The sequence below is a fragment of the Botrytis porri genome (assembly GCF_014898465.1).
Source record: "Botrytis porri strain MUCL 3234 chromosome Unknown BPOR_007, whole genome shotgun sequence".
NCBI classification, from domain to species: domain Eukaryota; kingdom Fungi; phylum Ascomycota; class Leotiomycetes; order Helotiales; family Sclerotiniaceae; genus Botrytis; species Botrytis porri.
The window spans coordinates 2,344,681-2,372,495 of record NW_024066081.1 but is presented as its reverse complement, the minus strand read 5'-3'; the positions used below and the strand labels follow the sequence as shown (position 1 = coordinate 2,372,495).

The 27,815-nt window shown below is 44.6% G+C and overlaps 6 protein-coding genes across 6 annotated transcripts; 3 read left to right on the top strand and 3 right to left on the bottom strand.

Moving 5' to 3' along the window:
- Positions 1–1,086: 1,086 nt before the first annotated feature.
- On the top strand, positions 1,087–8,194 carry EAF01_006040 (uncharacterized protein; the record flags this gene model as incomplete). Its single annotated transcript, XM_038914294.1, has 4 exons — positions 1,087–1,251; positions 1,523–2,546; positions 2,622–6,821; positions 6,879–8,194. The coding sequence occupies 4 exons, from the start codon at positions 1,087–1,089 to the stop codon at positions 8,192–8,194; spliced, it is 6,705 nt and encodes a 2,234-aa protein (XP_038770743.1).
- A 1,590-nt stretch (positions 8,195–9,784) lies between these two features.
- Positions 9,785–11,374, top strand: EAF01_006039 (uncharacterized protein; the record flags this gene model as incomplete). Its single annotated transcript, XM_038914293.1, has 2 exons — positions 9,785–10,361; positions 10,410–11,374. 2 exons carry the CDS (start codon positions 9,785–9,787, stop codon positions 11,372–11,374), a joined length of 1,542 nt encoding a protein of 513 aa, XP_038770742.1.
- A 1,071-nt stretch (positions 11,375–12,445) lies between these two features.
- EAF01_006038 (uncharacterized protein) lies at positions 12,446–13,920 on the bottom strand (the record flags this gene model as incomplete). The annotated part of the gene is made up of 2 exons (XM_038914292.1): positions 12,446–13,519; positions 13,585–13,920. 2 exons carry the CDS (start codon positions 13,918–13,920, stop codon positions 12,446–12,448), a joined length of 1,410 nt encoding a protein of 469 aa, XP_038770741.1.
- A 3,466-nt stretch (positions 13,921–17,386) lies between these two features.
- On the top strand, positions 17,387–18,250 carry EAF01_006037 (uncharacterized protein; the record flags this gene model as incomplete). Its single annotated transcript, XM_038914291.1, has 1 exon — positions 17,387–18,250. One exon carries the CDS (start codon positions 17,387–17,389, stop codon positions 18,248–18,250), a length of 864 nt encoding a protein of 287 aa, XP_038770740.1.
- Positions 18,251–18,629: 379 nt separating this feature from the next.
- On the bottom strand, positions 18,630–20,258 carry EAF01_006036 (uncharacterized protein; the record flags this gene model as incomplete). The annotated part of the gene is made up of 6 exons (XM_038914290.1): positions 18,630–18,894; positions 18,948–19,100; positions 19,186–19,547; positions 19,614–19,635; positions 19,739–19,804; positions 19,881–20,258. 5 exons carry the CDS (start codon positions 20,256–20,258, stop codon positions 18,987–18,989), a joined length of 942 nt encoding a protein of 313 aa, XP_038770739.1. The 3' UTR covers positions 18,630–18,894; positions 18,948–18,986.
- A 1,427-nt stretch (positions 20,259–21,685) lies between these two features.
- EAF01_006035 (uncharacterized protein) lies at positions 21,686–22,966 on the bottom strand (the record flags this gene model as incomplete). The annotated part of the gene is made up of 1 exon (XM_038914289.1): positions 21,686–22,966. One exon carries the CDS (start codon positions 22,964–22,966, stop codon positions 21,686–21,688), a length of 1,281 nt encoding a protein of 426 aa, XP_038770738.1.
- Positions 22,967–27,815: the final 4,849 nt, after the last annotated feature.

The following is a 27,815-nucleotide window of genomic DNA, read 5'->3' as shown; positions in this document are numbered from 1 at the left end:
AATGAAGAACGAGCCTGAGATGGTACGCCAGACAAGACAAATTGACAACAACGATCGATATACATGAAATTGACCCCTCGTCAACGCTCACTGTAGAGCAAGTGATTATACATACATTTATTTTTATTTTTGGTATCAATATAACCATCTAGAAAGCAATGTCAAAGGCAATGCTGTACCACCAACCACCTTTACATCACATATTAATCTCTCTCAAGTCATACCAATCATGATCCAATATCCACACGCAGCACGCTTGCCACAGATCTACCTGCCCTACCGATTTAACTTGGGCCTATTAGTTACCTGTCCGCTCCTGCTTGTACCCGCACCCTCTACGAAGCACAAGTAAAAAGTGGAAACTTTACCAGTCATCGTGTGTTCTTCTTGTGTTCTTCTTGTCCCATTCGACAACTGCAGGTGTGTGAAGGCGTACTTGCACAATGCATAACTATAACTAACTGTACATGGCTCTATTAGTGTCATCCAATGCGAGAATCTGGTTCCATGAAGTCTTGTTGGTCAATGTAAACATCCTTTTATCGGTCTGAATCCATCGTTTGATCTATTCTTCAGAAACTCTTTAACCTCGAGAACGATTTACTTTTTCAGATGAACATATATAAACGTCGGTGGTTTTACATCTAGGTACATTGAAGTGGCACGGATAGGGGTCTTGATAAGGGTTCCTTTGGGGGGGGATCATCACTCTCAGCGCAGATACCTGATTGAATGTCTCAGAATTAACGCAGGATACAAACGACCAGGGCAATATTGAACGTGTGACCACGTCCGAAGTTCTCCTCATACCACACATACCATACCATATCATACATACCCTCTTTGAACTGATCTACTAACTACACATTAACCCTCACTTCGCAATACTGTTGAATTGTACTTATATCCTCTCAGCCTTATTCAATTTGCTTTCTTGATTTTCCGCGATCTCTCTTGCCCTTCTGCCACGCATTCGAAGCGGATCCCACTTTGCCAGCCCCCCTTCAGATTGCGCCCATGCCGAGTACTACGCAGTTTCGATGAACTTGACATCTTCCTGCCATAACCAAAGTTTGAATATCCACAATGGCAGCGGTTGAGATTTTGTTGTACGGAAGCGATTGCGGATTGAACACGACCTTTCCTTGGACGATTGGATGGGATGAGGGGGATATTCGCATAAGGCTGAGGTTCATTGCAAAGGCTTGGGAGGCTTCGCAAACACAGAAAGAAATATGGCATTCGGGATTGGTATGTATACAATAGTTTCCATATGGTTTCATTTCTATGTCTGTGACTAGATCAGGCTGGCGCAGTGCAACTGGTGAATTTATACAATCGTCGCGAGCACCATGGACGGGATTAAAAATAGCCCAAGCCTACTGCATTTATTGAAGTTCAAGCAGCTCATGTGGAAAATATTTGATTTTCATTTATTTGCAAGATATCAAATCAAAAGTAGCGACTTTTGTGCTTGGGTTATCTTGGTATTTTCGACATAGATTTCTAACATCGTTTACAGGACGAGAACCTCCATCCGATACAAGCCAGTTCTCGCAGAGGAAGAAACAAAAGATTGAGAACCGCAAGCTTACTACCAAGGTGGCAATGTTACAGGTCTGCACAGGGCGACAAAGAGAATATAGTAGACCTACACGACACTACTTCTCTCGCCAAACCACGGTCGCCAAACTACATCAATCACCCCGCTACCCCTATAACCCCGCGAGAAAAATTACGTGAACCATTACCATTTGACGATCCTAGATTAAACCCCTCTGTCAATTTCAACTTTCAAGATGGATTCAAGGTGGCTGCGAAGAAGAAGAGTAAGGCAAATGCTAAGAACAATGCGCCAGTATACAAACCCAAGGAAGACGATGGAGATGATGGCATGAAGAAAAATGATGGTGATGGGAACAATGGCGATGCTGGCGCTAATGGGAGTGGTACTGGCAATGGGGGAGACGACAGAAAGGAGGAAGAGAGGAGAGAAGAGGAAAGGAGAGAAGAGGAAAGGAGAGAAGAGGAAAGGAGAGAGGAGGAGAGAAAAGAGGAGGAAAGAAAAGAGGAAGAGAGAAAAGAAGAGGAGAGGTTAGAGTCAGAGAGGATAGAAGAGGAGAAGAAAGAAGAAGAGAGGAGAGAGCAGGAGAGAGAAGAAGCAAAGAAGATTGCTGAGCGGGCTACCGAAAACATACCGGACAGCTACACTATAACGGCGAAGAAAGAGAAGAAGAAGAAAAAGGGAAGAAATGCCGAGCCGGAACCAGAACCTCTTCCACCTCCGCCCCCTCCCGCTCCCGAGATCAAGATAGCCGAAACATATGACGACATCAAATTGGATGATAAGCCAAAGCCCGACCTGAATGTAGACTCTGGTGGAAGTACTGCAAGCCCAAAATTACCCGGTGTTTTAGGTGGTTGGGGCAGTAGTTGGATCACTGGAGTATCTAAATGGGGTATTGGAAGCGCAACCAGCGCAAGGACACCATCTCCAGTGAACAAGGCCACCGAGGATGCCAACAATCCTTGGAGTAATGAACGTGGTAAGCCCGAAAATCAAGGCCTGGGATTTACATTCGGTGCCCTTGACCAGGAGGAAACTAAACGCAGCTTAACAGATTCACGGAAAATCGAGAAAAAGCCCGAGCCAAAGCCTGAACAGAAACCTGACCCTATACCGGAAGAAGACCTTGGGTTTAATATTGGCATTTCCAAGAAAGAAGAGAGGAAGAAGAAAAGTAGAGGCACCGTAGCTTCAGCGATAGATAAGTTTGAAGTGGCCCCAAAAGAAGAACCCAGAGTGGAGCCTCCGAAACCCATCAATATTCCTGTCTCGGACGATGCTGCTTGGGGTGCTTGGGGCGCTACAAGCAAAAAGATGAAAGGTAAAACAGCCAATGAAACCCCTAAATCCAATGAACCCCCCAAAATGGAAGCCGTAGTCGAGCCTGTTGTGGAGCCTCTCGTAGAACCTCCTGTAGAAGAGAAATCACCTACTCCTCCTCCTGAGCCTGCCCTTGTGGAAGAAGCCTCGAACTTTGAAACAACATCCAAGAAGACCAAGAAGAAAAAGGGAAAACTTGCTGAAACATCAAAACCAGAAGACTCACCTCCGCCGGATCATATACCCGAGCCCGAAAAGGACCTAGAGCCCGATCCTGTTCGCGAATGGGCGAAAGAGGAAGAGTCAATTTCTGCTTGGGGCAATACTAAATCGGGTAAGAAAAAAAAGGGGAAGCATGCAATTATTGACGAACTGCCAAGCATAGAAGAACCACCGCCAGTCATTGAACCGCCGGAGCCCGAACCTGTAATTGAGGACAATAAAGAGGAAGAAGAAAAAGAAGAAGAGGGTGGCTGGGGATGGGGACTCAGTAAAAAGGAAAAGAAGAAGAAGAAGAAAATTGCAGAAGAGCCGCTTCATCCCCCAGAGCCCGAAAGAGAACCCACACCAGAACCCGAACCTGTACCGGAACCGGTAATCGAACCACCGCAACCTGAAACAGTCTGGGGAGCCAAGTTGTCCAAGAAAGAAAGGAAGAAGAAAGGTAGGAACGCTGTTATGGAACCTGAAGTTGTGAAGGCACCAACACCGCCGCCGCCTGAACCCGAACCAGAGTTAGAACAAGATGAACCTGCAGATGAAACTCAAGGATGGGACTCATGGGCACTTAGTAGTTCTACGAAGGACAAGAAAAAGAAATCCAAGGATGAAAATCTGCCAACCGCTCCAGCGATTGGTGGCTTTGATTGGGGATTTGATAACAAAAAGAAAGATGAGGAGCCACTGGAAGAAGAATTCCAAGATCTAGAACCCGAACCGGCCCCGAAATCTGTTGAATCTGTAGGTATTTGGGGTGCTCTTACCTCGAGCAAAAAGAAGGACAGGATCTCTAGCAAGGACAAAGATAAGAAAAGGAGCAAGAAGAGCACTGAGGAACCCAGAATCATTGATGACTATGATGAGCCTATACCTGCACCGGCTCCTGACCCACCTCCAGCTGTTATGGACGACTTTAGCTGGGGATTTGCTTCTACTTCCAAGAGGGACAAGAAGCAGGGGAGCAAAAACAAGAATCCTTCGCCCGAGCCTGAGGGTAAGCCGGTATATGAAGCCATAGAACCTGCAAATAATGATGACGACTGGATGAATTGGGGACAAAACACCAAGAGCAAAGAAGAATCTCTACTCCCTATTGATGAGTTTGAAGAGCCCATGTCACCTCCACCGGTACCAGACGCCCCACCAGCTGTTGATGATTTCATGGGATGGGGCTCTTCTTCGAAGGATAAGAAAAAGAAAAAGAACCTTATTGAAGAACCTCCCAAAGCTGAATCATTCAAGGATTCTAAATTCGATGACTTTTTCAGTCCGGTTTCATCTAAACCAGCAGCCAAACTCACCAAAAAAGAGCAGAGAGATGCGGATAACGCTAGAAGGAAAGCTGAGAAAGAAGAAGCTGAACGAAAACTGATAGAAGAAGAAGAGGAGGAGGCAGCTAGATTGGAAGCCGAGGAGCAAGAGAGACTCGAGCAAGAGAGACTTGAGCAAGAAAGACTCGAAGCGGAAGAGCGTGAAAGGGTTGAAGCGGAAGAGAAAGCGAAGGCCGAAGAATCTGAATCTGAATCCGAATCCGAATCCGAACCAGAGCCCCCCAAAAACGATTGGAGTTCGATTTGGGGTCTTGCCTCAGGTAGTAAACCAGATAAAAAGAGTGAGAAAAAGAGCAAGAAAAAGAGTGCCCTTGAGATTGAAGCTCCACCTCCAGCCCCAACACCGCCAGCAGAACCTGAAACAGATAACTTGTGGGGCTTTGGATCTTCATCAAAGAAATCAAAATCCAAGGAGAAAGAATCCCCGCCTGTCAAACTCAGCAAGAAGGAACAAAAAGAAGCTGACAAGGCGGCCGAGAAAGCTAGAAGGAAAGCTGAAAAGGAGGAGGCTGAAAGGAAATTGAAAGAAGAGCAAGAAGAGGCAGATAGATTGAAAGCTGAAGAGCAAGAAAGACTCGAAGCCGAGGAGCAAGAACGAATCGAAGCTGAAGAGCAAGCGAGAGTCGAGGCCGAGGCTTTGGAAGCCGAAGAGCAAGCTAAGATTGAAGCTATAAGATTAGCAGAAGAGGCTGAAGCAGCCAGATCAAAAGTCAAACTGACAAAGAAACAACAGAGAGAAGCCGATCGATTAGCAAAGCTGGAAGCTGAAAAAGAAGAAGCCGCAAAGGAGGCCGAAGAAGAAGCTGCTCGGGAAGCCGAGGAGGAAAGAGCAAGAGAGGAGGAAGAAAGAGTAAGAGAGGAGGAAGAACGAATAATCAGAGAGGAAGAAGAAGCCGCTATGAAAAAAACGGAGCGTGCTAATAGAGAAGCGGAGAAAAAAGCTCTCAGAGAAGAGGCCGAAACTTCTAGACGGCTTAGAAAAGAATCCAAATCAAATAAGGGTAAGAAGTCCCAACACAGCAAAGAGCCCGAGCCTCTCCCTCCAACACCACCACCGCCGCTATCGCCGCCCATACCAACCAAAGCTCCGACGCCAGAACCAGATGAAGATTTAGAACCAACTCAAGAAGAGATAGATGAAATTCTAGCTTTAGGTAATCGCACAACAACCACAAAGCCAGCATATCAAGCTTTTAGCTTTTGGGGAGCTCCTAAAAAATCACCAGTGATCGAGAAGCCGTCACCAACCAAGGATAGCAGTGAATTTGGTAAGACTAATCTTGCCGAGGCATCCACCAAGGATGTCATGGCTTGGGGCACGGGATCAGACGAGATTGTGATTGCTGACAAAGCGATGCGCCCAGAAACCTCATCTAAGAATAAGGACACAACAACCAAATGGCCACCACCATCAATAAAATCAAGCTTATTAAAAAAACCAGTTGGAGGTACCATCGCTGATAGGTTACGAGCATTTGAAGCGAACAAACCCCCTGAGGAGCTTCATGAATCTGAAGAAGAAATAGATGAATATTTTCCAGCACCTTCTCCACCCCCACCTGCTGCGCCGCCTGCGCCGACCAAGGAAGAAAGGAGAAAATCTAAATCTTCAAGAAGAGACAAGGAAAGGTTAGAAGATACGGAAATACTTCCTGGTGCATTCCCGGATTTTGCAACTGGTGACGAAATTGTTGATATTGTCGAGATGCCAATTCAAAAGAAAAATAGGAACAAATCTAGTAAGAGCAAGGAATCTTCTAGAGCACCCCCTGTACCCATTGAACCACCGACACCACCTCCTGAAGTAGAACTGGAACCGGAACAAGACTCGGATCATAAATCTAAGAAAGAACGCCCTCGAGTTGTTCGCGATGGATCTTCTTGGGGAGCGTGGGGAGCAGAGCCTCGCAAGGAAGAAAGGGAGAAAAAGTCATCCAGACACCGTGAACGTAGATCCGATGAGCCTCAAATCGCTAGAGAGGAAAGAAGATCTACCAGGGAATCTGACCCTCGGCACTCTAAATCTAGAAGATCATCTACTAGAGAAGAGAAGACTTCTTCACCAAAAGACTCATCTTCGGATAAAGCAGATAAATCCTCCAAGGGAGATAACAGGCCACCAGTTTCTAGGGGAATTTCGAATATGTTTGGACCCGCTACTCCACTATCGAGGTCCAATTCAAAATCTGATAAGCGACCAAGTGTGAGTAGGACAAGCTCACGCCGACAATCTGTCAACATGGATAGCTCCAACTATGCAACTCCAATTCCCGATGATTCTCGTGAGCCTCCTCCAATGTCCGCAAAGGCAGCAAAAATGTTTGGTATCGGTGTCCCTGGCAAGCTTTCAAGAAGCAAGTCCGAAAAGACCAGGCCATCACGTGGTATGTAGACCCATTAGGGTATCATAGTTATTACTTGTGCTAACTTCAATTATGAAGATGATGACGTGGTGGATGATGACGTGGCAGATCCTATTCGTCACAGGTCTAGTCGCGATAGAAAAGGAAAATCAAAGGTAACTGATGACTCAATGTTTGATGGGCAAACGCTACCACCTGTACCTATGCCTCCGCCACCCATAGATATACCAATTCGAAGGAAGACCATGCCTACCACAGATTGGAGTGCCAGTGCTAGAGCGTATCAACAAAGAAGACAAGAAAAGGACCTTGATATGGAAGAACAAGGAGGTCCATCTGAAATCCCAGGTACACCTGGACTCAAACGAACTGATTCGAGTGCTCGCAAATCTGGACTGGGTGGTATGTTTGGTGGCGTTTTTGGAAAAAAAGATAAAGAGAGGGATCGTCCAGACCTTAAACGTCGTAGTACGGCCGCAGCTGAAGATGAGAACCGTGCATACAGACGGGATGAACGAAAGGCTAGACGATCTTCTAGAGTTGTAGGTCCCGAGATTGATGTAACCATGACAGGTGCCATCTCCGAGGAAGAACAGCAGGAAAAAGCAGCTCGCCGCGCGAGGAAAGCTGGACATGGTGTAGGTCAAAGAGATACGGAGGATGCACCAGCGGCAATGGAGGAGTCGAGAAAAGACCGTCGAAGAAGGGAAGAGGAAGACGAACGTGAGAAGGCACGGCGGGCTGCTGAACGAGAGCAACGACGTGCTGAAGAGGCGAAAGAGGCCGAACGTGCTGAACGTGCTGAACGCCGAAGAACCAGAAAAGAGAGAGATGGCGAGCCACGAGGTGAAGATCCACCGCGCTCCAAACGTCGACGCAGTCACAAAGATGCCGATGATGGTGAAGCACCTCGAAGAAGGCATGAAGAACGGGTAAAATCATCAGATCCTCGAAAATCCAGTCGCAAGTCTGCACCTGCTCCAGAGCCGGAATTTCTTCCTGCCGATGGCCCAGTCTACAGTCGTTCAAAGGCCAAGACTCCAGCTTGGCCTCATAGTGGTACAGATTCCTGGGTGAGAGAGAATGCAGATGCACCCCCTCCGCCTAACATCCCCACCGGTGAAGCATCGCTTGTTGATGATACGGTTGGTGGAGAGGATGAGAGAAGACGATTGAGAAGGACAAGGCAAATGGGAATTGATGATAAAGGACGAAGAAAAGATGAGAAAAAACGCCAAAAAGAGAAGGAGACAGAGAAGCCTACAAGAAGCTCAGAAGGCAGTCAAGAAGATCCTTTACGAGAAAGTCAGAGAGACTCTGGCTTCGAGACGTCCCGCGCGCCGAGTGCTTCTGGTGGCTTCTTTGGTCGTTTTAAGAAACTTGGTGTGTTTTAATGAAATGATTTTATTACGAAATGAGACATGAATATACGATCGACCTACTGTGTTATTCTGGTTACAGGTACTGGGTGGTATGAGCATATGTATTTTAATGTTGTTCTCATGTTTTGTTTTCTTGTTATTATAGCGAGCGAGCGAAGAGGCTTTGGAAAGATTTGAATATCAGGGGATTTATCAGGTGTTGGACGACAAAACACTGATGGTTGTAGAGAGGAACTCGTCGTTCTCTTATATGGTATACCCTTAAAATGTTTTCTTAATATGTTATACTGTACGCAGCAAAGTATTGTACACGTCAAGTTCAAGAAATCGCCACCAATAAGATATCTTTAAATGCTCTACCATGTACCAATCCGAGGCATCACACCTTTCAGAGTTTTCTATCCAATACTCACAAAGCAATGGCTAATGGTCAACCTCCCAATCACAAGCCTCCAACATCGATGTATACAATACTAGTTAGAGCATCATGATTTTGATTGAAGAGTAGAAACCATGTCTCATTCTCATCCTCATTGTATCTAAAGTCTATGCTGTCATGTCAATACATCACCTGATGTGATACGATAGATAGGTACGATTGATCCGATACGAGACGAGACTTCTCTTCTCTTCTTTTGTATCCCGAGTACTGTACTCCGGTACAAGCAACGCACCTGCCAAAATCCAGTTAAAGGGAACAATTCGCTGAATATAGTAATCGGGAATCCATGGTGGGGCCAATTGCACGGGATGTCGGAGTTGCCAATGTACGCTTAACCAAGCTAGGATATTCTATCCTGTTAAACTGCTGGAATACAGAGTTTATGAGTGGTTATGAACGACTATTGTCGGTTACTCGTGGCTGTTGTATGGCTCAATGTAGAGCTAGTAGATAAGGAGTCTTATCGTTTGAGGGGTCACTAGGACATTCACTTGGGCTATATCATAGTCGGGTGCTTGGGTATCAGATACTACGTACGATATGAAGTTTCCTTGTATGGTCCGTCTGTACGCAGTTCGTGTATAGATAGTAATGAGGGGAACAGAAGTGAGTGGAGAAAGCTGCACACCACTTCTTCTTTTGATCTCGTCCACTTGGATCGAGGATTATAATCTGATCTTGATGCTTCCTTCATCTATCACGATTTCCTTTCCCTAATCGAGATGGCTCTGTCCATGGTCGAAGCTTATATGTTTTGGGGGTATCAAAGGTATCTCAAGAAATGACTTGTGTTTATATCTGGAGCAGATTCTCATCCTCAGCGCTCGATATAGCTTTAATATTAGATTTCAAAGTATACTTCTTTCCAGAGCCATTATCTCATTTCTTCCGTCTATTCATCGGAGGCTTTCTGCGATATGATATAGCCTGATTTTGTCGCATTTATTATCCGTTTATAGCTGCATACCTGATGTGTTGACAACCTATCTATCAAGTGTCCTCTTATAGCATCTCCATCCTACTCAAATACTAAGTGTCTACACTTGTATTTATCACACGTTCCAAACACATAACGAGATTCATCGACGTTGTTCCCCTCACAGAATATCACACAAAAGTCCGGAAAGCTTAGCACTCATCGATGGTGCGCAAGTGACACGATGATCGCGATCGATACCACTTTGATATACAACCAATGGCCTCTTGGCCTTGGTCTAATAGGTTTGTTACTCGCAGTGATTACACTTATGTATACCCAAAATTGGCACAAGTCACTATTCAACAAACTTCATATTAAACATCGACGTGCGTCTACGTCGGCAACACCACCTCGTTCACTGTCTCCAAGCAAAAAAGTTACCGACAGATCGTTGAACTCCACCAGCAAAACTCCAAATTACTACGATGTATTCCCTCCCCCCAGACGTTCTACGCTCTCAGATGTTGCGAAGTATATTCCTCCACGATTCGGCACCATCTTGACCTCGAATAACCCATCAGTTGAACACATGGCAGAGAATAAACTACGTATGACTCAATCTTATACGCTCGGCTTTGAAACTCCAAAATATACACCTATGGGGTTTTCTACCCAAGAAATTAATGCTATGGGCGATTTCCCACCTTATGATATCTTAGCTGGAGTCCCATTACCACAACCCTACGAGGGATTCAACCCTGAAAAGGCGCTTCCCAGACCATACAGACCTATACGATGGCAATACCACCAGACCATGTGTAGGTATAACCCTGACCTTTGTTCAAAATAAACTAATAATGTTTTAGCTTTTCACAAAATGGAACCTGACTGGTGGCTCGAAGTCGAAAATACATATTGTTCCCGCGTCGCCGAACGTCAAGCACTATTCAAACAATATGGCAAAATGGTTCTTGATTACCTCCCAGGAAGCGAACTTGTCACTAAAGAACTTATGGAAATGTGTCTGCAATTCTATTGTGCACGCTACCCGGCATATTTCTCCCTTTCGGACGATAAAAGAACATTCCACAATGCTCTCCTCAAAACTACAACTGAAATCAAATCTACGCATCCTCTTCATGTCCTGCTTAACAATGTCCCCGAAGATTTCGCAATTGTGATGAGAAATGATGAAGACGGAATGTACTATTTCCGCGCCGGCGTCATCTGCAGTTCACTGGGCTGGAACGTTTCTACTAAAATTGGATTGAAGCTCGATGCAATTCACAAGCCCATTCCAGATTACAAGGAGAAAATGTCGTTTAGCATGGATCGCTTCTTTACCAAAATGTCCGCCGATGCTCCGATTCAACGTGGTAGCTGGGGTCTGGAAATTGACTCTCCGTTGTTTATGCCAGCCGGTCACCCGCATGAAAAATTGAGAGAAATCCAGAAGGAAGATTTGACTATCGAAGAATGTCATTTGAGAGTGGATTGGCAGACTTTAAGACGATTGCCACTGAGTGGAGGCGTGGTGTTCAATTTCAAGGCACTCTTCACACCAGTGACGGAATTCAGGGATGAACCATATGTTCCAGCATTGCTGTGCAAGATTTTGAAAGAGGGAAAGAAGAGTTTGATGGAGTATAAGGGGACTTGGCATGTAGAGCATGTGGTCATACCGGCGATGGAGATGTGGGCAAAGGAACAGGTGGAGAAGGGATTGGTGGTACCGCAGGAGGGAGAGGAAGTCTGGAAAGAGGAGACATTGGCTGAGAGTCCGTATTTTCCGGGGTGGGAGGAAAAGTGGCATAGGCAGCAAGGGTTTTAGTTAGGGTGCGTGTGCAGGTTGAAAGAGCTAGTTTTTATGAAGAGAGTGTGCGGGTTGAAAGACCAAGAACTGGAAGTTCTTTGTGGGTTGCAATTATTAGTTATGCATTCAAGCGTTATTAATTACTCTATTGTCAATCGTTTGTCGAAAACAACTTGGGCGTGGGCTTATAACTATCACAATGAGTGAGAGAGATCCTACACCTTCGCACGAGAGAAGTCCATATAGAAAAGTACCCTCACCACCAGAGTAGCTTGCGGGATATATTGCTAAACTGTTTATGTAGTTAGCGTGAGATTTGTCCCAACATCAATATATGACATACAGTTCACAATTGCAAGCGAAACCAATAGTGAAGGCATCAGTGCCATCGTCGTATTGAGAATCCATCCTCCCCCCCAATCTTAGTCAAACTGCTAGAGTGAGAGCCATTCTCGAAATTCAATCTTGGTCTTTGGTCTGGAAATGCTGGTCTGTGGAATAAATGACTAGAATTCAAAAGTATATAAAGCTTCTCGATCTGTGAGAAATAGTGACGTTGGTGAATCTAGAATAGTTCCGAGATGAAAAAGATTTTAGTCCACCTTTGAAAGATCTTCGGATTCACCTGGGCTGAATCGAATAATGACTCGACTGTCCACAAGTAAGATTCATAGGGTCTTGTAAGATTCGAATCTCTGCTGGAATGTAAAGCAAAAGTGAGATGGAGAGATAGCCTGGGGATAGGTACCAGATAACAAGTGGGCTGAGGAATCTTTGTAGATTGGGCATTCTGTGAGCGATGAATCGAGGAATCAGGATGGGTACTTCTTGATGCTGTAAAGTAGAATGTGAAGTCCTGAGGTTTTTGGATCTTTCGAGGGGGTTAGGAGATTGGCAGATTTTATCGGCATAGCTTCGAGATTTGGGAATCTGTGTTGTCTCAATACCTTCTAACGCTGTATAGCAGAGTATTACAAATTCATACTCGCTTACCCCTGGCTGTATATTTTTCCGTCATGTAACTGTAATACAAAAAACTCGAAACTAACACCACCACGTGCGAACCCCTCTATTCTTTCCCGCGCCTCTTCACATACCTAGAAATTTCCCAATCAAGCTTGCGACCTCCTCTCCCCTCGTAATTGGGAATTCATGACCCGCATTCTCGATCACTTTCCAGGTAATTTTTTCATCCAAAACCTCACCCCCATCATCTCTAGTCCCGAATCTTTCTCCCACCACCATCTTTAAATCTTCTTCTAATTCTGCCGCTACAATAACATCATCATGCTCTCCTACTATGATCAAAATTTTCTCTCTCGCGCTATGTTCGCTCTTCTCTTGGTTTTCGCTTTTGTTCCAGGGACCCCAGAGTCCCTTGTATGTTTCCTGACATCCGGAAATCGACGCATACATGATTGAACTCGCAAATGCATTTGCATATCCCTGGTGCTGTTGCGTTTGCCATCGCATTACTTGTCCTACGGTTATATGCGGTAGCAGGGATGATATCGGTGTATCATCGAATGATAATCTAGCATCGGAGTTCGATGCAGCAGGAGAGGCGGGAATCGCAGTTGTGAGTTCCGAGTCTACTTGTGCTTGGTTCTCACAATGTTCATCCTCGAGTTGCACATTAGAGATTTGGGGAGGAGTAGGAGAAGAAGATGAAGGATTTGCATCGGTATCATAAGCCCCTCTGACTCTCCTCCTAAGAATCCATCCCCATAGTCCATCAGGAAACCACCACTTCCTCATCATTATCCCTTTCCAACCAAAATGTTCCTCTCGAATCAAACCCGCTGGCGCCAACAAAATCACCTCCTTCACCATCTCCGGAAACGCGACCGCGAAATCAACCACAATGCCTCCACCCAGTGAGAACCCTAGGATGTGAAACCCATCCCCAACCCACGATAGCGAGGAAGAAGTCAAAACAAGTAATATCTGCGTCGTGTATAGTCTCTCATCGTGCGGCAAATCGCTCACGCCATCCGAGTATCCTCGTCCGAAAAGATCGAATAGGAGAACTCTGCATCCGTGCGTGGAAGCGAGAGTGGTAGCGAGGGAGTGCAGAGCAATACATGGTGTGGAAATCCCATGGATGAGCAGAATTTTGGGGCCGGTTACAGGACCGAATTCATAGGCCCGTGTGCTGCCGTACTGTATTATTTGTCAGAACGTGTGATGATATAGAAGGGAGAATTTTAGGTTGAGAGTCAACGAACGGGACTGGGAATGTCACGGGCGCCGGGAAATATATCCGGTGGGTATGGTAGTGTGGATATTTCTTCGTGGGATAATGTAGGAACTTGGGTTTTGAGAGGACTGGGACTTATTTGAGAATTCTTCTTTGCATCTAGTTTTGATTTTGTCGGAGCAATCCTGGTGATATCTGTAGTTGTGCAAGTAGAAGTATCGCGAAGTGTCAAGAAAAGCCACGAAGTGGTCGCCAAGCCGGCGAAGAGAGATATGGGAATACCGAGGGAGTGGTTTGGTATTATATGTGCGACGGTGCTGTGTATGGAGTTGAGGTTTTGGGGAAAAGTACCCGTGGAAAGCATTGTTTCACAGACAGACACGAGAAGGGTGATTTTGGGTCTTGGTGTCGATATCGATTTTGGTACTTGGGCGCTCGCTGTGCTATCGAGGGATCTGCCTCGGACGGCTAGGATTGCCGAAGCAGTCCCGTGGGGTGGACATATCACGTGGAATGATTAGTGATTTTGTTGGAGAATGGTCATCTCGTGGTATGTTCAATGGTGGAGAAAGAGAAAAAGGGACGGTTTGGACTTTGCCACAAGGGGTTGATGTTTGGGGAGTTGGTGGTCGAAATGCGTAGTAATGGCTGCAAGGAAACAGAAAAACTGGCTCGGAATACTTCAGGCTACTAGTTCTTGGAGAGTGTTCACCTGCTTCGAAACATATAACTAGATGCATCTTTGAAATCAGGATGTTGACTGGAACAGTGAGGAGATGCGCATAATGAGGTAACATAGGACTAACAATTTTATTCGCCAGTTGAGATATCTTTGTATTCCAATCTTAGGTAGGTTATGTTTATTATTATTGGGTTCCCATTAGTTAGTTACCTATCTGATGCATTCCCCATTTGTCGGGGGTGTTATAATCTGTAAGCTTAGTGATATATGACAGACACAGCTGGCCGAATCATGTGACCATGTTCAGGCCGTTCTGAACTCACACCTTTATGATTGCTATGTATCACCAACTTCCAATCATCTCATCCGAAGCGCGCAAGAAGTTACTTGGAATAAATCAGCGCAGCAAATCGGATTTTGATACAAAAACATGGGAATCCGTTCAAGATTTCATTCTCAAATACCGTACCAGATTTACTATATGCCGGTACTTCTATCCAACTTCTGGTCTAACCAATGGAAACACAAAAGTGGACAATTGATCTTCATGATATGCATACCAATTTCTATACCCGTCCCATGATCTGATTCCCTGGAGCCTAGGTGTAAATTAACGTACCTAGGCTCTCATCTCTTGCGGCAACGGACCGCAAATGCAACATGTGCGTGATGCTAGACATTGTCTCTTTTAGCTAGTTATCTGATTTGGTGAAAAGGAAATTCATTCATGTGAAGGATGGAGGCTAAGAATGGGGTCACGCAGGCTGCGGCAGGATGGGTGGATATGCAGAGCGAGACGCTACTGCAAAATTGATCGCGGGCGGCAGGATCTGGAAATGGAGAGGAGGATGGATACATGTGACAAGGGATGATGATGTTTCTAAGATGGAGTGGAAATGGTATCGGATAGGATGGGATAGGATGGGATAGGATAGGATAGAATAGGATAGGCGTGATTTTGAAGATTAGATTCCGATAAAATCATGGGGATGTGAGGAAGAAGTCAGCAGAATCATCAATGTAAATGTGAGGTGAGGAATAAACTACAAGACATCTGATTGTATCGTTGAATGGATAAGAACATCAAGACATGTATCGGAGAGATCGGATTGAGCTGACTCATACGCGTGAAATGGTAACGCGACGTCGCGTCTACACGCGTTTTATCTTCCTTGTGTGCCCCTCTGTTTGGGAAATTATAAGACTTTATAATGACAGGGGGGAAAAAACGATACTTCATATCCACGATTTGTCAGGGATTCCAAAAAGTCTGTGGGATGGATTATGTTGAAACCCGTTTTACATGCGAGGATGCTTGAGGTTGTGTGCGTGCGGGAGCTACATAGATAATAGATAATAGATAATAGAGAAGAAGGGGAAACTTTGTATGAAGGGTTTTCACTTCAATTAACTCCCAATACCGTTAAAGATGTCTGATAAATGTTTTCATTAATGGAGAAATCGTTTAAGAATGAGGAGCTGTAGCCAGAAAGAGTTGATAGCCATATGGTATCTTAGTTATACCGTTTACTATCTGGTAGGCGGCATTGAGTAGGCGGAAACCCCCAATAAATCAAAGGTATAAGGGAGGCTAATGCTGCAGGAAGGGTACAAACTATTTTACTTAGCATGCAACGTGTTCGTACGAAGCGTGTGTTGACTGAAGGGAGACTAGGTAGCAAAAAAGGCATTTCAAAAGACGTTTTGACTTTACATCTACAAATTGGGATACGATGAAGTGAATCGTGAAGGGCGAAGGGCGAAGGGGAAAAGGTGTGTCTAGGTAATCATGACCTGACTACTAACTAATACTTCAATCCTTAGCAAGACTCTGGACGTTGTTACCCCAAACGACTCTTGGAGCAAAAGGGGGAGAAGCTTCTTCCCGAAGTTTGGTAAATGGCTTGATGAAATATAAATTAAATAAAATCTAGAAAGGAGTTGGTCGATTTAATTCTTGTGTTAGCTGAGTAGGAAGTTTGCACTCCAAGCTTTTCCGTTCCATCCAGTAAGAGTAATAATGAGATATTCTGGAAAGGTTGTGGAACAGTGTGATGTTTATATGGTACAGTGGTACAGTGGTGCAGTGGTACCATTCACCAGAGGAATTGGAGTCTTGAGTCTTGAGTTGACTCGGATGAATGGTAAGGGGTGTAGTGTAGCATGGAGGGAAAGAGGGTAGTATCACATTATAATGGTGACTAGTAGTGACCACTATGAAAGCGAAGAGGAATCGAGAGATTAGTTAACAGAGGGGGAGGATAGGATCGAGGCATCCCTCTTAACGGAAGACTAGAGTGAGGGATATTTCGTGGTAGTAATGATACTGGTGCTAGTTCTCGTCATGCTCTAGTAGTCTTTGTTTCTTTCTTTCTCTCTTTCTTTCCTTCCTTCATCCTTCCTTTCTCTCTTCCATTCTTTCACTCCACTTCACTCCATTTCTACCTGGATTGTTTCCCATGCTTCCCTCACTCCAATCTTCGCCAAAGCAGAAAGACAAACTTCCAACTTATCATTATTATTATCATCATCATCCAGAACCTGGAAGGGGGATTGAGTTTCGCCATTTTATTGTGATCCCTGTTTCATTGATTGGTTTATTATTTAGCGTCTCCATACATAACCTTTTACTCTCCGTAATCCGTAAATGTCTGTCTAATGCAGCATTGATCACACCTTCACAACTTCCCACATCCCTGTTAGAATTGTGCAGTTCGTGATCATTATTAACATAAACCATAACCCAGCTATCCGCCCCCCCGTTTGTTCAACTTTGGCCCTCTTGTTCGTCCTTTCTCGTCAAATAGCAACGGAAACGAATATTGCAAAACGGTCAAAATTAACCAACCGAATTGGTTATATCGCAACGCTTTCTTGGTCGCATACGAATATTTGAAGCTTGTAACGATAGAAGGAAGCTCCGCGAATCTTTGGATATATTTTTCAAGAGAGAAAGAAAAGTGTACAAGGCTTCGACGCTTTCCGGCGCATTATTGTTAGGCGTCGGTCGCAAACCATCACTTTGCTTTTTGTCTTGGAAGATAAATAAATAACACTCGTTGTTGCCTACAACAACATTCAACCTTCAAATAACATCAACATCTCCAGAAAGTTCAAACTTACATTGTGAAATCACAATTCATAAAAGATGTTACTACCATCCGCATTCGCCTGTAGCGATTCATCCCAAGCACTTTCCCAACCATCTCGAAATCACAACCTTCTATTCGCATCACCACCTCTTTCTCCTACTCCTTCACTATCTCCCACACCTACCATCAGCAATCTATTTCAATCATGTCGCGCTCTGCAATCTATGCTCACAACCCCAACACAATTACCTTCGCCACCCACACTTCATGCAGAGATCCCCTCATCACCTCCCACTAGGATTTCTCATCCGAGACTGAGATTGCGCATACCATCTCCTGCAAAGAGAGTTGTGCCAGAAACTAGCGATAGGAAACGCATTGCGAAACGAACACCGAGAGAAGTGTCAAGAGGAATCAACAAGAGGAGGAGGGACACCGATGATGATATGATTCACGAGAGGATGGATGATATCTCGGAACAAGAGCGTGAGAATTCAACACTTCGAGCTCCTAGCACCCCGAAACGCAGGCGGGGAATTGCACCAGAAGTTTTACCGTTAGGGCTAGAGAGAAGCGATTTCCATACGCTACGCTTAGCCGAGATGGAAACTACTGCTGCTGACAATGGCGCATTTATCTTCAGTGCTGGGGGTGATTCACAGCCTCGTGAGAGGAGAGCACAAAGAAACGAGGAAGAAGAAGATGGTGAGAATTGGTCAAGGGAGGAAGATAGAATGTTAGTCGAGTTGGTGTTGGAAAAGCTCAAGTTGAGTAAGAGCGATTGGCAAGATTGCGCGAGGAGTTTAGGGAAGGATAGAGGGGATTTAGGAAGGAGGTGGAAGACTCTCATGGGTGCTGGGGAGGTAGGGTTGAAGGGGAGGAGAAAGACGAGGACAAAGTTACACTCTACTTGGAGTTAGTTTTGTTCTGGCTGTGAATATTTGGGGGATCGCGGGATTGGAAAGGGTCTAGTGATTTACTCGCAGTACAGTATGCATTCGAATTGTTTCGGAGGACATAATCCATATCGCAATACAGGTGTATTGGGATCCGGGAAGGATATTAGCGAATGGAGTCACATGTATATCAACCAGCTCTTGATGCTTTGGTCGGAAAGAGCGGTAGTATCTTGAAAATGGCGTTTAACCACAGTATTCGGGCTTAGAATAGGGGTTACGCTAGGGGGGAATTGCATCATCGGAGTTATGGTTCAATGGTCTATTGATTGTTCGCTAAAGTGCATAGCACTTTGTATAATATGTATCACCTCATTGAGAGTTTTGAACATGACAAGATCCACGTTAGATTATTGGTGATGTGAGATTTTATGCTGTTTAAATAGCTCCTTGATATGTGAGGATATGAGATGAGACGGTCCAAAGTTCAAGTGTCAAGATAGTCCATACAGCTCTTCCGTGCGTTTAGTTCTTCGCTGACCACATATTACGCCATCCCATAATTTTGTCTTCCAGAAATACCTAGGCACATCAATTATCGACTCCCGTCAGTGTTGCATCACATCTCGTCTAGATATTCACATCCACTTGTTATCCTCTATTTATATCTACTCGACTTTTAGTTTCCTTTCACGAAAGGAAGGGTAGTACGCCACATTACCAGTACAGCGAATAGTAACAACTAGACATCTGTTCACAGTTAAGCCTCCAAAGCCTTCTTGACAAGAATAATCGTAGTGCTACTCCCAGTCCTCACACTTTCATTCCCGCCCATCGCTTTTCTCAATTCTTCCATGTGAATTTTCAAAACATCCTTTACATCAATAGATTAGTACGATAGCCTAATTCAAAAAGAGACAGAGTGTATATTATATCTCATGATATCATAATCAACTAACCTTCTCCGTTCCCACCGCATCCGGATGTGCTTCTCTCCACCTAGTAACCATACTCGCCGTCTCCAATGACTTCTCCACCTGCTCCAGCGTGACTTCCCTCCCACCGAAAAAGAAATCATCGGATTCCAGATTCGACAGTATTCCATCGCGGTCGTAGTCGAGTTTCAGAAACTGAGATGGCGGTAAGATGGATGAGGGGATGGGATGAGGGATATTCCACGGGAGAGGAAGATGGTCGTACATGTCTCGGGAGAGACGGTTGGGGGATAGTTCGTAGGGAGCTAGGATGTTGCGCTCGAAGTTGAGGAAGATTTGGAGGAGTGAGGAGCGGTTGGGGACGGAGGGGTGGGGATAGTAGGATGCTTGGAGAGGTCAGTGGGGGGGGTTGGAGGGAGTGGGGATGAGAGGGAGGATGGAACATAGAGTACTACCGCGTGTCCATAACGCGACCTGTATTCTGTATTAGCAACACTCTCATCTCGGTTCATAGTATGAATTTCCAAAGTAAAAACGTGATTTCACTAAGAAACACAGCAGCAAAGAAGAAACTCACCGTTCCTCCAGGCCTCAACGCCCTCGCAACCTGCGCCCAAAACTTATCCATATCAAACCAATGTACCTAAAACCTTCACAATCAATCAAAGCCCCTACCAAACAAACAAAAAAAACCACAAACTTAACAAAACAAAACATACCGCCATAGCAACAGTAATCAAATCCACCATCCCCTCTCCCACCCCATCCAACCCCACAAACTCCTCTCCACTCCCCACTACCCAAATAATATCTTTCCCAGTTTTCGTATTCCCCCCTATTTCCCTCGCAGTCCCTATCATCGCCTCCCCGGCATCACATCCTACCGCTTCGTCAAAATACCCCGCGATATCGCGAGTTGCATTTCCGGGGCCACAGCCGAGATCAAGCACGAGATGGAATTGTCCACCGGTTTTCTGGTGGTGAGTTATCACTGTCTCGTATAGTTTGGAGGGATAGGAGAGCCGGTGCGCGGCGTATGTAGCGGCTTGTTGACTGGTGTAGTTGCGGAATGTGGGGTCGGAGTTGGGGGTGGACATTTTGAGGGATTGAGATTGTTTACCTGGGTGGGAAAAGCTTGTTTGTCTGACTTAATTTCTGTATAACGAGAGAATGGGAAGGAATGGGAAATTATAGATAATGATAGAATCTAACTCGAGAGATAGATTCATGATATTTGTATTTTTCTTACACATGCTGCCTAAACAGGCCATGGATTTACATACATGTAAGCATGACACCGATTTCCGAACGGGAACGGGATCACGTCTAGAATCCGCCTCGTCTTCTGTGGATCGAAGCATCAATTATGTTCATTGAGCTTGTGCAGTTTGGAAGTTGATGCAGGAGCTGGATTTCTTGCGTTGTGTGGAATCGGCACCTGCCTTTTCTGTAATAGGAAGTCCACTCTTTTCGTTAGCTTCTTGAAATCTTTTCTGTATCACTCAGGATGGGGATTTTTGCTCGAGGAGTATAACTTTCTGCTGAACGAGCGAATTATGATCCGGTATTTCTTCTCATTCCTGATACGCGAAGACTTCGCTCCATCTGTCTCCAAACGCTTCATGCTAGTTGATTATAGATTAGAAGAAGTACTTTGGAGAAACAGTGAGTCATTGGAAAGGAATACTTGATGAGTGGGCTATGGGGTGCAAGTATCGCTCTTCATATTATGTTCACTCTCCATACAATGAAGATTACGATGCACGCTGATAACTCGCTTTACTTGAGCGAACCACACCAGAACAGTAGCTGTAGATAGGCTCTTGATGGAACATTTGGTATCCTGCAAGCTGGAAGTTCTTGGAAAGTTCTGTCGAAACTGGCAGGCTGGAAAACTAATATAAGATCGCACTCCAAGTCTTATTACTCGATATCTAGCTAGGTTCACAGGTATCTTTCACAATTTCACATAGGAGAAAGATCTAAATGGTGTAAAATGACTTTTATATTTTCCGAAAGTTATCTGAGAGGATCTAAGGAGACACTATGCTCATCGAGCAGTACTAGTAGTACCAGAGCACCACTTATTCTACCCTCTAGCCCCATTAAAACCACGATCATCCCAATTGTATTTATGCTGTAACTATCTTTGAAGATGCACAGTGCCCCTAAAGGCGACGCTGGTGTGCATATCCAGGTCAAAACAAGGCAGAATAGGAAACATGAGGAGAATTTTTGAAAATGAAAAGAAGAAAGAGAAGTTATGATTCGTCCGTTCCGCCATGCTATGTGAGCTTTCTTCGAAGAAAGCAGCACGAATTGGGTGGAAGGAAGGACCAAATCGGATACACGCTGGTGGTGTAGGGTATCTCAAGAGACTGGTGAAGTTGCAGCAGCTTTATAGTTGCAGAACCTGCTTGACTGACCGAGATATGTCAACGCAAAGAGAAAACGACAATTAAATTTGAAGGGGCTGACTGAAATTGTCAGTTGGAAAGTAGGAGAAGGTGTCGCAAATTGAAGATCAGTTGTTTTCGGGCTCATACTCGTCCTCCTCGGCATCATTAGCTTCAACTCGGATGCAATCCTCGTTGTCGAAATCATCGTGACTGGGTGTCATGCTACGTTGATTCTCATCGGATCGCTCGGTCATTTCCTGAAGATTCTCTCCGGTGACTGGATGGGCCTGAGAAAGGCTATCAAGAGTGTTGCGTGGTGGTTGAGTGAGGGGAGTTTCAACATCACTAGTAGCGGCGGCTGTGTTGGTGGATTTGCCATTGCGACGACGAGTTGCAGGAGTGCGAGTTGCAACCTTACGACGCTTTGGTGCATTCGGAAGTGGAGTTCGAGTCTTTGGAGTTGGCTCGATCTCAGCTTCGTCGGTGCCGGGATACTCCATTGTCTCAAGAATAGGTTTTCTCAAAAGTTTGCGCTGAGCGGCCTCCTTTCTCTCCTTACGCTGCTCCTCGATAGGAAGACTCTGAATCCAGTCCAAGTCCAAATCATAATGAGGATCTCCCTCTTCAGATGCGTATCCAGGAGGAAGCTCGCGCTTCTTGGATTTCTTTGCAGCAGCTTTGGTAGTCTTGGCTCGCGATGGACGTGAAGGAGTTGGCGTGTTAACAGCCATGTTGCTGAACTTGCCGGAAGCGATAGCCCTCGAGTTGGCCAATCTCTCCGACGCGGTCATTGGTCTGACTGGCTTTGGCTCAGATCGAGGCTTGTGGAACATGTGATCTTTAAAACCATTATGACCCCGAGTTATAGCATTAACCTTTGTTTTGGCTTCCCATTCCAACTCTGCAAGAACAGGATAGTGTATCTCATCTTCAGATACCCTAAGTACGCAATCCTGACAGAATTGAATGTTACAGCAGCGGCATCGTTGCATAACTTTACCGTCTTCCTCTTTGTCCTGAGCTTCCACCTTCTGGTTGCAGATGTCGCACTTGGTGGTACGTACAACGACCTGCTTGAACTCGGTATGCTTACTAGGAGCAGGAGAGATCCAAACGCCGGTTTTTGGTAGACTATCGAAGTCAGGGATGTATCGACGCTGTGACACAAGCAAGGCCTTGAGGGTATTGGTGGCGGCTAAATCCGACTTGGAGCCCACTTCTGACGAAGAGGAGGAGCCCGAGATACTCTCTCCACCATCATCATTTTCAGAGTAATTGCTCTCATCAAAGCTGTCTTCGTCGACACTGTCCTCTCGACTTGGAAGACTATTACGACGACGGTTGACCGGAGTCTTTTGAGCCATTGGCTCGAGATTCTTGCGTTCTTTAGCCTTGGCAGACGACATATTGGCTATGTGCGATGGCCTTTCAAATCTTACAAAAGTTGAAATAAGACGTATGACATGTTATAGATCGGAGTGTAGATCTTTGGAGAAGAATTGAGACAATGATCTCTGGATAGCGGCAGGTGGTAGTAAGTGTTGACTGAATTTGGTGACAGGAAATGACCCTCTTTGGACGGTATACTCGAGATGGAAGATCGTAAAGATATCAACCTTCACTAGAGAAGATGATCCAACTTGAGATAGTAGTATGCAGAGAATAACTGCAGATTTATATCGCCAATATTACACCAGCGAATAGTATAGGAAAGGCGACGATAAAGTTCAAGTTGATGAGAGTGTTGTATCTTTGAGTAGTGTCTGATCGATAGTAGACGGTCGATGAGGTGGAGAAACTGGCAACAAATAGTGTGTTAGTTTCGCACTTCAAGTAAAGTTTAACGGTAAAGATGATAAAAAGGATCAAGGGAAAACACGAGGTTGTAGTTTAGTGCTGCTAACTGCAACTTATATGAGGTAATGGAGGAGTTGCTTACTTACTTCAAACTTAGATTTGATGACAGAGTGACAAGAGTATGATCCCTTGGTTCTAAACAACTGCTTGAGGTGTTAGATTGGTGACAAGAAAAGATTAATTTGAGTCAAATCGAATGAAGGGGGAAAGATTGGTTGTGCCATAACTCAAAGCTGTGTTATGATGGAAGGTTGAGGCTGCTACTTACAAGTGATCTGACGTTACTAGCAGAGCAAGAAACGCGTAATACTTGAATACTAGACGGCGCCTTCTGTTATTAGACATTTGACGTTGAAAGGCAAGTGACGAGATGGAAGAAGAGGAAGGATGAAGAGTAAAATGCTATGGACCAAGGGCCTGCTGTAAACGAGGTGAGGATGAATACTCACAAGAATTTTAACTCTGCTGTCAGAGCAACTAACTTGCGATCTTTTAGATCTGAACCACCTTATATATTGTTAGCTTACTATTAGCAAAAAGAGGTAGTAGTTAAGCTTGGTGCTGAGTGGGCAGCGATGGAAATGGTATTGTGAACCAAGGCGGCTCGAAGAGAAAGGGAGGGAGGTAATACTTACAAGGAACTAATTCTCCTAGCAGTAACGCGACAGTATTGTCTGATGTAGGACTACGCGTTCTAGGAACGAGATCGATCCCTGAATGGAATTTTTGTTCTTGAGAAGATCGATGCAAGCTGTCGGGCGCTCAATTCAAGAAACAAAAAGGTCTTTCTGCAAGTCCACACAAGTTCAAAGAATATCAAAACTTTCTGCTAACCACAACTTCAAGGTAGAAGAGTGTTTGGCCAGTGAGTTGTTGTGAGTCTTTTCTCTTGAGCTTAGTACAGGTAGGGGGAGAACAGATTTTTGCTGGAATGGAAGAAGGAAGAAGGGAGAAGGGAGAAGAGAGGTTGAGGTTGTGTTGGATAAGAGTAAAAGGCCTTTGGAGAAAAGTCTTCGACCCGTTTGAAGAAGATGGGAGAACAAAAGTGGCTTAGCTTCAAGTGCGGGATATTCCAGTACCTTGTTATACCTTTTCAACGTGAAATCCTGTCAGTACGGGTGACTAGGCGGGTAAAAACGTTGAGAATAAGTGGTACCGTCCCGTCTCCGAGGAATATTCCGTTGCTGTAGCGTACTGCAGCCTTGTTATGTGGAAGTTAGCGGGAAGTTTTGCTGTAATAGCGCGGGACTGAGAAGTTTTCTGATTGGAGGACGAGGAGTATATTTGTAGATGGAAGGTTATGGAAGGAAGAAGTGATCAGATGCGAGCTGTGAAATTTCCTTTATATCAAGCTAAGTGCAAGGACTACAGTAGAAATTCGCGCAGATGGGGCAGTGCTTGGTCATTCACAGCTCATTGTATCCATTCAAAGTCATTTACTAGTTCGTCCCAGCTTCTGTTGACGTTTCGGATCGTACGATTCGCACGATACTGCTAAGATTACTACTCAACACGGCTTGGGAGGCGTTAGATGAGCCGCCAATGGTGAGCCGAGTGCGAAAGATATTTTCGGGAGATGGGGAACGATAATATGGATTCACCACTTGCATTACTCCTAAGATCTCCTATCTAGGTAAGCATTTGACGCTTCTTGATATGTGTTAGAAAAGCCGTCATTACCGGTCGGAGTACCGGTGATATTATCAGAATATGGCAGATAATGATACGGACTAACCATCTGCATGTACTGTATTATGTCCCATTTACTAGATGTTACCGATCAGCAAGAATAGAAGCTTGACTGAGCATGGTAAAGTGTAGTTCTCATCAAATTATACCCAGCTTTGACTCCTTGTTTACATTGAAGACGGATAAGATGCGCATGTGTCACTTGAATATTCTGATAGAACCAAAGCTACAATGAGATCCTATCTTTGTCGCAATGAACAATGCAAGCCAGACTAAGTTTTGATGCAGTTTTTGTAAATTTCCCAATGTAATTGAACTCTAAACGCTGAAGTGTCGTTGCTGCCAATATTCCCGATACTGTAGAACGGGAAAAACTATGCCCTAGCTGCTAATTAAACTCAATACGAGTTGTAGGTACACAATCTTTGAGAATCGTAGCCCCTTCATGTAAACTGCCAATCAAATCACTTATGAGCTGCATAGGAACTCATGTTCTCTCGCCATCCCCCCTTCATTTATTGTTAACCATAAAGCTGTAAGTCCTCGGCGCTTTTTTTAATTGAATTTTGGTGCTAATTGCGATACCAGTACTAGAACTGGAAACGTGATTGTTTCTTTTATACTCGCAGCATTGTAAGGGCTCTGTATCAGATGTCGAACGGGTGTAGGAGGTAGGTTGTAAGTTTTGTCGGGGCTGGGTAGAGTCGATCACTTCACCACTATCAAGTTATCAGCCATAATGACCATCATGCATAGATTTGAATGAAGTAAATACTCACATAACTAACTCTGATACATCTTATCTAGTGTTTCGCAGAATATATATTCGATGTATCGATCATTGCACTGCTGTTGAGGGAAATAGCAATCTGTGGGAGCACGCTGACCTTACCTTCTCCATACTAAACCACCTCTACTAAAGCAATTGGTCTGTATTGTAACTGTCGGTGATTGATGTGCATGGCCTTGTGCTCTTTCTATGTACAGAGAGGTTTGGGGGTATCCCGTCGGTTAAGGACGCGCAGGTGGTTCAATGGATAGTTGTGACGTTGTAACATGCCGGCAGGCTTTAGACGACCGGACAGATTCGAATTCAAGGATGGACCTAGTATTAATACTGCTTTAAAAGAGACTCGTCAAGCTACTAGAGCATTTACCCCTCAAAAGAGCGTTGATCTCTAATCGACATGTTTACTTCTAGCTTGATATGTTCTTTTGCATTGATCATACCCCTTATAGTTCCCTCCTAGCTCCCGCATCTTATAAATTACTTGCTTCATTGAGATCCAAAGGTAGTAGAACGGAATTCTAAAAGGTACCCACAGTTATTAGTCTCATCATATATACCCTTGCCTAGTTCGCATAGTTTGATCGCCTCGTGTTTCCACCCTACTTTCTCAGTAGTCTACCGAACTTGCCAATTGTTGTAATACTCAGGTCCTTGCCACCCTAGTTGTACAATTTGAATGAAGGAAGAGCTGCTTCTCCATCTTCTCTTCCCTTCCACCCTGTATATTATGGTCCGGAATAGATTTGACGCCGATAGCCCAAGAGAGGACAACGCCATGTTCTAAGCCTGTAAAATGCATCCTGCGCTGATTTATCTGCATGACGGATCCAGAAGTCGTGTGTGGCTAGTCGGAGTGGATTGGTCTAATGCGAAAGTTATGGACACAGAAGGGGAGGATCGAATAAGGGGTCGATGCTTGATGGAAGCTTAGGTTGGAGCTGATGCTGATGAAGGTATTGCTGGCAAAGGAATTGAATATCGATGACAGCATCCAATTTGGATCGAGATCCAGGTTGTCATTCTGCGAGGTAGTTGAAGATGTTAAGGTCCATTGTAATGTTATACCCAAATGAAGCCGTATCTGCGTTCCGGGTAAGTCGACTTGAAAGTTTGAATTGTAGGTGAGAAGTTATTGTATGTTGGCTCATATGTAAACTTGAAGTGAGTGGCATATCGACAGTTCGAGATAGTGGTGGAGGAGGAGGATGTTCGCAAAGTCGATGGTTTGAATCGTCGAAGTAAGACGCTGGAGAAAGTATGCTACAAAAAAAAAAGAAAGTGTGCGGCTATTACTACATATACGATGAAAAGAATTTTTCTTTCGTTAGAAATTGTCGTGCCGGAGACGACACGCGACATTCATATCCTTCTCGGGTATCCAAAGTCCTGTCAAAATATGATGACCTATGTCCAGATCTTCCCAGAAGCTTTTTCATTGCAAGTTATGATCATGATGTCTCCATTCTATACTGCCAAAAATCGTCTAATTTCAAATTACTTTGATGTTCCTTCGCTTTAAAAGAATCTTTAAGATATTGAACTTCCGATTTACTTCCAGGCTCATGTTGCAGGTCTACGTTCAAAGTTGCAAAATCTAACTACAGGTGGTCGAGAGCATACAGAGTCTGGAAGAGAAGACTAAGTCCTCACACAGGCTCATTATGATTACGATTGTTCTGCTCAGTAGCTTATCATCTTTCTTTAAATTCACATGCTGAAAATTTGAGTCACAGGCTTACATGTGTATATAGGATCGCAGCCATGGAGCATCGAAAACATCGTAAGCGTCACTTTATTAAGAATGCCCTACAGCTCATCGAAAGCCACCAATCTGGATGTTTAGCACATATTTATATCACCTTAATTGAAGTCCCCAAGCATCCTCAAAACAGTAAGATGAAGGGGCTAGTAGTTTCGTT